This window comes from Sminthopsis crassicaudata, chromosome 4 (assembly GCF_048593235.1).
Source record: "Sminthopsis crassicaudata isolate SCR6 chromosome 4, ASM4859323v1, whole genome shotgun sequence".
NCBI classification, from domain to species: Eukaryota; Metazoa; Chordata; class Mammalia; order Dasyuromorphia; family Dasyuridae; genus Sminthopsis; species Sminthopsis crassicaudata.
In genome coordinates, this window is record NC_133620.1 from 470,265,371 (window position 1) to 470,273,570 (window position 8,200).

Genomic DNA, 8,200 nt, shown 5'->3' on the forward strand with positions numbered 1-8,200 from the left:
TGGTGAGGGAAGAATACGACTGGCCTTGGGTTCGGCCTTCAAACTCAGGTCAAGGGCCTTCAGTGTAACATCAGGAAAAACGTGTATATTAATGCAAAATGTCTACTCAGCAGCAGCTGCAGATCAAAGATGGGAGGAGCCGTTTAAACCGAACTTTGAACGGAATTGGTCGTTCCATAAAGTAGAAAGCCTGGCCAAAGGTCCAGAGGCTGGAGATGGGATGCCCAGTCAGAAGCAGGAAGTAGGAGAAGAGGAATCCTGGGGAGGGAGATTACAGCCGCCTTGGGAAGGGGCTTTAATCCCAGGCACTGTGCCAGCAGCCTCTGCTCTCTTGGAGGGGAGCAGGGGACACCCACTGGGGCTCGATATGTATGCATGTGTCCCGGCGTGACCTGGGCTGTCCCAGGAGGCGCCTTCACAGAGGGCCTCCAATCGCCCGGGCAACTTTGTGGGGCAGGGCTTCTTGGTCACGGATGGCTTGGACCAGATACGTCCTGTCCAGCTGAAGGGAGCCTGTAAGGAAATCTGAATTCCGGTTACTAAAACAGCACAGCTGAATATGAAGTGATTGTACAAGACATATGTAGGAAAAGGTAAAAGGAATAATAATGTTCAAGGAATGAGGCCTGAGAGCAAGAGCTGACTCAGGAATTAGATGGGGAAGGAGAGCTGATGGTTCTGGAATGGATTAAAGAGGAAATAATACATGTAAATCCAGAAGGGTATTATAAGTTCTAAATTTATAAGAAGGGAGGAATAGAATAAAGGGGTGTGTAGATAAGAGGAAAGGAATAAAGAATGTAAATTTAGGGAGAAAGGATAAGGTTTTTAGATTAAGAGGAAAGGGATTAGGCCCTAGATTAAGGGCCTTGGATAAGGGGAGAAGGAAAAGACTGAGAGGATAAAGGAAGCATCCTGGAAGGGGGAGAGGAATAGATTAAGCAAGTAAGACTAGGTAGGGATAGGAGCGGCAGCAGGAATTGAAAATGAGGTACGCCCAAACATCATAATCAAGAAAAGACATTATTAGGGAAAAATTTTTAAAAAGCAAGGGTTGCAATCATTGATCAAAGACAAAGTTAAAGCTAAAATAGATTTAATCAAAAGAAATATGGAAAGTACACCGCATGTCAGTATGAAGTTGGAATGGTGCTGTGGGTAGGAAATGATAAACAGGTAGATTTAGAAAAATGGAAGGATTTGGGCTTAACATATCTACACTTAATTGTAATCTTGGGAGAGATGGGGGGGAGCAGAAAGGAAAAAAAAAAGAATAAAGTCAAAAGTGTGCCATAGAGAGCAGAAAAAACCTACAAGGAATTAAAGATGGACAGCTTGAAATACAATGTATAGTATTCATTATATAGGCTTTCTTGAAATGGAAATTTATTGCTTCATATTTTGAATTCTCATATTCTGTGTACATGGCAATATTTTTCTTTATTTTTTTCTATTTTAAATTTTATATTTAAGTTTTAGATAAATATTCAATTTTTTAAAAAAAATCAGAACCCTTGGTAAACCAGGACTGAAGAAATGGAACTGAATAGCTCAGATTCTTCACAGGAACGAGATTTTTTGCCTAAATGTGGCCCAGAACTATGGCAGACATTTGGGAAGTCATCTCTGTGAGGTTCTCCTTGGGCTGGAAATGCTCCACACACCCATGGATAACCACGTGATTTTCATCTTAGATGATTGTTCAAGGCATTTGAGGGGAAGGGATGGGTCCAGATTCACAGCATCGTGATGTGTCACATTTCATCCAAACTAAGTCTTCTTCTAAGCTGGGAATTGTTTTGCTTTCTGACAGAGATTTGAGAAAAGGGAAAGATTTTTAAAATTATTTTTTGAGCTTTATAGGAGAAGGCTCCCTTGAGTCCTTATTGACAATTGTTTTCACCCCCCGAATTGCTGGTGGGATGTCCAAGCCAACATCTGGTATCTTAATTTCTTAGAAAGTCATCAGCTTCCATTTGCTCAGTTCTATTTTTTAAGTAATTATTTTCTTCAGTGACCTTTTGCACTTCCTTTCCCAATTGGCCAATTTTGCTTTTTAAGGCATTCTCATTAATCTTTGTATTTCCTTGGGCCTCTTGGCCCAAGATCGTCCATCTGCGGACACTCAGATAAGGCTCTTGAGTGAATTTGGCCGGGGCTAGTGAGAGAAACAAGCTAATCGTTACTGCTAAGACACCCATAGGCCAGCAAGCCTCCTGACCTTTTTATTAAAGTTTGTGACCTTAAGATATCATTAAGTGTTCAGCTTAATTAAGCCTAAGATGTTCAAGCCTTTTGTCTTGAGGAAAGCAAATTCAGTCTATTTCTAGAAACTCAAAGAGGTTTAGGAAAGAAAAATAGCTTTCCTCCCAGTCCCCCTCCCCCCAGCCTGAGAAGATGCACCTGGGGAAGAAGAGCCTGTTCTCTGGCTAATGCTGGGAACTGCTGACCAGCAGGTTTGCGATTCAGGGCTAATCCAAAACCTGTCTCCTGTTCTCTATGTGGGATTATCTCCGGCTCATCAGGCAGTCCATCCAAATCTGCTACATATTCCCCTCTTCATCCCTTGGACCCTTGGCTCTCATCCATTTCAGGGAGAGGGGCCCTACGTCCATGTCCCACCGGAACCGCTCTAGCTCACTTGGGAAGAAACTAAATCAGCACTCGCACCTCTACGCTGATATTACAGGCCCGGCGGAACTTCAGGTAAAAACACCGTGAATCAGTCTCCAATGGCTGTCACTGAGCTAGCAAGAAACGTGAGTGGGGCCGAGGGAAGTCAAAGCCATCCAGTGCGCTCCCCCCTCCCTTGGGTGTACTTCCTCTTGGTCACCCTTCACAGGGGACCTTCAGGGGAGATTATCCGGCCTGGCCACTCGAGGCAATGTCCACGGTCCCTTTTGTGGGCAGAGTCTCTGAAGCCTGGCTGTGCCTGAGCCCCAGGGGAGCCTGACCCACCCCTCAGCATGGAAAGACGCTTGCTAGGTTTTTCTATACTTCCCCTACTTATTAAACTTCCTTATTATCTCTAGAATCAAGTGCGATTTCATCCGTATTCGATCCCTTTCCAATTTCTATTTTGTATGTGTGTTTTATAATATTACGTCATTATTAGTGCAATAGTCCTTGTATGTGGTATAATAATATGATTTAATTTAAATAAGTCATTCTCCACATATTGGTGCTATGCACAGCTGTGGGTGAAAAGGAAGTCTTCCTTGCTTCTTAGAATCCTAATCTGGTCCATTTTGCTGAGACATTTTTTATAAGAAGCGATGAATCTGTCAGGGAAGACTTGCGATTTCCTGGCGAGTCCCAAGAGGCTCAGGAAAGTTGCAGCACTTGTGGCCGCACAGCTGGAGTCAGATGTTTGAAGGCAGGCCTTCCATATACCCAGGTCAGGACATCACTCACTAGGAAATCAGGGATCTTTTTTTCCTTTAGAGTTTAAAAACTAACAATTTTTATTTGCCTAAAAATCAAACTCTATAAAAGGCCTTATTATCTTTTTATAGCTTTTTTATTTTTTCAATTCACCTTTGCAAAACCTTGTGTTCCGAATTTTTTTCCTTCCTTCCCCTCCACCTCCTCTCCTAAACAGCAAGGAATCCATTATAGATTAAATGTGCAATTCTTCTAAACATATTTCTGTATTCGCCATGCTGCACGAGAAAAATCAGATCAAAAGGGGAAGAAATGAGAAAGGGAAAAAACAAGCAAACAAACAACAAAAAGAGGTGAAAATCCTCAGCTTGGGTCCACATTCAGTCTCCACAGTTCTCTCTCTGGAGGCGGAGGGCGCTTTCCATCCCAAGTCTATTGGAAAAGGCTGATGTTGGAAGCTCAGGACAACCCTGGGAATGTCATTTGCTTGACCACTCTGTATTTGTTATAAGGGCTTTTCTCCTTTTCTTTTCTTTTTGTTGCTATTTCATGGGAGGGAATATGAGAGGGAAAGAAAATAGACTTTTGTTCATTTAAAAAAATATAACCGGAAAGAGAGACAAAGAGAAAAGGAGGAGAAGGAAGAGGAAGAGGAGGAAGAAGAAGAGGAGGAGGAAGAGGAAGAAGAAGAGGAAGAGGAGGAAAAGGAAGAAGAGGAGGAAGAGGAGGAGAAGGAGAAGAAGAAGAAAAAGAAGAAGAAGAAGGAAGAAGGAGAAAGGGAGGGAGGGAGGAAAGAAGGAAGGAAGGAAGGAAGGAAGGAAGGAAGGAAGGAAGGAAGGAAGGAAGGAAGGAAGGAAGGAAGGAAGGAAGGAAGGAAGGAAGGAAGGAAGGAAGGAAGGAAGGAAGGAAGGAAGGAAGGAAGGAAGGAAGGAAGGAAGAAAGAAAGGAAAAGGAGGGAGATAACGAGGGAGGGAAGGGGGGGGGAAGCAGGAAGGAAACAGGGCAATTTGAGGGTTTGTTGGGAATTTTTTGTTGATTGTTTTAAAGTGCCTTTTGATCCAGATCTAGGATTCATTCGTGTTGGGAGTTCCCAGAGTGCACACTCCTTCCACCAGTGTGGATCAGCTGCTTCTCTGGATCTCTCCTTGGAGAGACCTTGGGAAGGCCCTTCATGTTCCTCTCTCTCTTTTTCCCCCTTTGTAACATGAAGGAGTCGATTTGATGTCCCCCCGGGCTCTCTCCCTAGGGACCATGAGCATGTCCCAGAGCAAGTGATTGGCCAGGATCACAGAGCCAATAAGAGCAGAGAGAAGGAAACCAGGTCTTCCTGATTCTGGCCCCCAATTCTGGCTCTCGGATCCCGGGGTTCACAGGACTTCTCAGACGTGTGCGCTGGTTTGCCTTGGTACCCAGCTAGTCTGCCTTTCTGTACCTTTATTTAAGGTCTCCAGCTCACCTTCCGAGGACACTGGGCCCTGAAGACCTCCCAGAGGCCCTGCTAAGATGGCCACGGGTGTGAAGAATGCCCCTAACAACGTGATCTTCAAGAAGGTCTCCCGGGATAAGTCAGTAAGTGTCCCACTGGGCCACGGGGGTGCCTCTGAAGGACCAGAATGCTCCAGCAGCCCCTCAGACATCTACTGCGCACCTACTGTGTGCAAGGCCAGAAGCTCCAGCAAGCTGGGCCGAGAGGGAGGAGACAGAGATGGCTAGGGCTCAGTTACCAATGGATGGGGAAAATAAATAAGAGCCACAAAGAGGCCCAGAAGCCTGAAAACTGGTGGCTCTGGGAAGAGAGGGAGGAGGAGAAAGAAGAGGAAAAGGGAAAAGGAGGAGGAGAAGGAAAAGAAGGAAGGAGAGGAGGTGGAAAGGGGGGGAGACAGAGGAGGAGAAGGCAGCCGTGATTTTTGGAGGGGCCCCTCCCTGGATAAAAGGGAGCAGAAGGAGACAGTGACCTGGGGGCCCCTGACAGAAAGCAGTGACCGCTAAGGAGCTGGGAACGGGCTCTCTTGTGAGCTTGCCTGCCTTCCACCTTTGCCCGGGCCAGGCCACCTGCCTGGAATGCCCTTCTGGGTCCTTGCCACCTCCTGGGAGCTTCTGTTGCCCGGTCCCAGAGCTGCGTCTTCCCAAGGCCTTTCCTGACTCCCCAGTGGTCAGGGCCTGGAGCCCCCATGTTCCTCGCCCATCTGTCCCTGCTAAGGACCTCGTTCACATTTTGTATCTGAGAGGCCCTGATAGTCAGGAAGACCCGGCTGCCTTCTTTCAATTCTTTGTTAGGGACGATGTTCAGACAGGAGAGGACATGTTGGGAAAAGAGGTAAAAACAAAAAATAAACGAGCAAAATGTTACCCAAAGTCCACCCCAAACAGCTCCTGGGCCTCTAAACTTGCTCCGGGAACACCCACGCTGAAACCCCAGCTTCTGACCCAGAACAAGCCTCTTAACGTCCCCGTGGATCAATGGCAAATAAAGGCAGTCTTGTGCCCCCTAAAGCCCATCCCATGCAAATCCATGAGCCCGGGATTCTGGGAACAAGAGCCTCAGCTCCTCCAGGAGCTGGAAAGCCGGCCTTCCTTTGGAGGAAGAGCCCATGAAGGTCCGGACAGATGGAGGGGACCCAAAGGTCAGCAGCCAACGATGGGCCGATCGCCTGTCTCCAGGCCCAAGCTCTGACCACTCCAGCAAACTGCCTCTCAGTCAGGCTCCCCAGCTCAAGCCCCTGAAATCTGTCTCTCCTCCATTAGTGAGAGGAGGCTTGGGGAGGAACACTGAGGATACCGGGGTCTTCTCCTGTTTTGAAAGGGAAGCAGGGGTCAGGGAGGAGATGGGAGAGAGACCTAAAGCTTTGGGAAGAGGATGAAAAGGAAAGGAGGAGGGGAAGGAAAGGTAGAGAACCTCAATCCTGGGCCTGTCTCACACATACACACACACACACACACACACACACACACACACACGCTCCCTTGGAGGAGCCCCTTTTTCTCTCCCCACTTTAGATTTCTCCTTATTAAAATGCGGCCCCAGAAGGCCGTGGCCTCGAGGGTCCTTTGTGACTCCAGCTCTGTGGTCCTAGGATCAGAAAGGAGACTGGGGGCAGGGTCAGCACTCCTGGTGAGGCCCCTCGTGGGACCGTCCGCCAGGCTGTCCGGCTGGGGCCTGAGATCAGAGGTCATGGACTCGGAGCTAGAACAGAACTTGGAGACCCTCCAGTCCGAGCCGCTCGTATCCCACCTGAGGAAGGAGACCCAGACTGAGAAGCAGCTGCCGGGGCTAGAGAGCTGAGATTAAGCACATGTCCTGGGGCCTCAGCCCAGGGAGCTTCTTCCCAGTCAAGTCCTTAATGAAGGTCCCTCGGGACCACCCTGTTCCTCCCGCAGGTGACCATCTACCTGGGGAAGAGGGACTACATTGACCACGTGGATAAGGTGGAGCCTGTGGGTAAGTCCGGGGAGGTCAGACCTTTTTGCCAAGAGCTTTCCTTCAGCTACTTGAGAATTCTCTCCCCTTTGGAGCTTCTCCATCTTTCTCACTGTGATTGTCTCCTTTGGGTCCAGATGGCGTCGTGTTGGTCGATCCTGAGCTGGTGAAAGGGAAGAAAGGTGAGGCAGGTTTTAAATTCTGCCCCTTAACCCCACGCCTTCCCCCTCCTGCTTACTTCCTAGTCATGCAGTATAGAACACGCGTCCCTCATCAGGCCAGGAGCTCCTTGAGGCGGGAGCCGTCTTGTGGCAAACGCTTAATAAGTGTTTATTGAGCCACTGATGACGTGACTTGTTCAATCCCATAATTCTAGTTGGGAATTGCCAAAGACATCGGTTATTCCGAGGGTAATGACCAGGCCGTAGGAGGAGAATTCATATAGTCTCTCTGGAGCTACAGGATTGCAGTTCCTGGGGGTACATAGAAAGCCATCTTTTGGGGGACATTTTGGAGGATCTAGAACTTTTTAAAGCATCAGTCAGGGCTGAAGGACATGGGGAAGATGATGCTTCTGTAAATCCAGTCATCATCATCCTTGAAAAACAGTCACTGGGCGGGTTGCCACTGCCCAAAGCCCACAGTGCAAGTCCTCTCCCCAATCCCAGGGAACCCTTTGTGGGAGTCTCCCCCCAAGTCACAGGGGGCTCCCGGGGCACTAACTCTGCCGTCTCCTTCTGCCCAGTCTTTGTGACGCTGACGTGTGCGTTCCGCTACGGCCAGGAGGACATTGACATCATCGGCCTGACCTTCCGGAGAGACCTGTACTTCTCCAAGGTGCAAATTTACCCTCCCGTCAGCACGGCCAACAAGCCAACCAAGCTGCAAGAGAGCCTGCTGAAGAAGCTGGGGAGCAACGCCTACCCTTTCCTTCTCACGGTGAGCGGGCCGTGGGCAGATCCCTCAAACTGCCTGCACGCGGAAGGGGCAGGAAGGGGGAAACGGGAACCGGGCATAGCTTTGGGGGGACGCAGGAGTCGGCACCACAGGGGAGGGGTCTTCCAGTGGCGAGACACCCTGCGCCACAGCGCAGCTTCCTGACCATTACGTCATGTTGCTGCTGAGTCGTTTTCAGCTGTGTCTGACTCTCTGGGGGTTTCTTGGCAAAAATACTGGAGATGAGGAATCTGAGGCAAAAGGGGGAAGTGACTTGCCCAGGATCACTCAGCTAGTAAGTATCTGAGGCCAGATTTGAAGGGGATTTGAAGGGAAATTGAAGGGAAGAGTCTTCCTGACTCCAGGCCTGATTTACAGTCTTTACATTTTTTTTCTAAATTTTTTTTAAGGGGGCAGCTAGGTGGCGCAGTGGATAGAGCACCAGCCCTGAACTCAGGAGGA

At 48.5% G+C, this 8,200-nt stretch overlaps 1 protein-coding gene across 2 annotated transcripts in view; it reads left to right on the top strand.

The window, feature by feature from the left end:
- Positions 1 to 2,496: 2,496 nt before the first annotated feature.
- SAG (S-antigen visual arrestin) overlaps positions 2,497 to 8,200 on the top strand; it is a 24,714-nt gene continuing 19,010 nt past the window's right edge. Inside the window, exons 1-5 of one of the 2 annotated variants that reach the window (XM_074264294.1) lie at positions 2,497 to 2,706; positions 4,828 to 4,953; positions 6,763 to 6,823; positions 6,940 to 6,984; positions 7,548 to 7,741. In XM_074264294.1, the coding sequence (XP_074120395.1) occupies positions 4,888 to 4,953; positions 6,763 to 6,823; positions 6,940 to 6,984; positions 7,548 to 7,741 (366 nt within the window). In that variant the 5' untranslated portion in view covers positions 2,497 to 2,706; positions 4,828 to 4,887. The remainder of the gene's footprint in view (positions 2,707 to 4,827; positions 4,954 to 6,762; positions 6,824 to 6,939; positions 6,985 to 7,547; positions 7,742 to 8,200) is intronic. The other variant, XM_074264295.1, reaches the window with a different exon arrangement.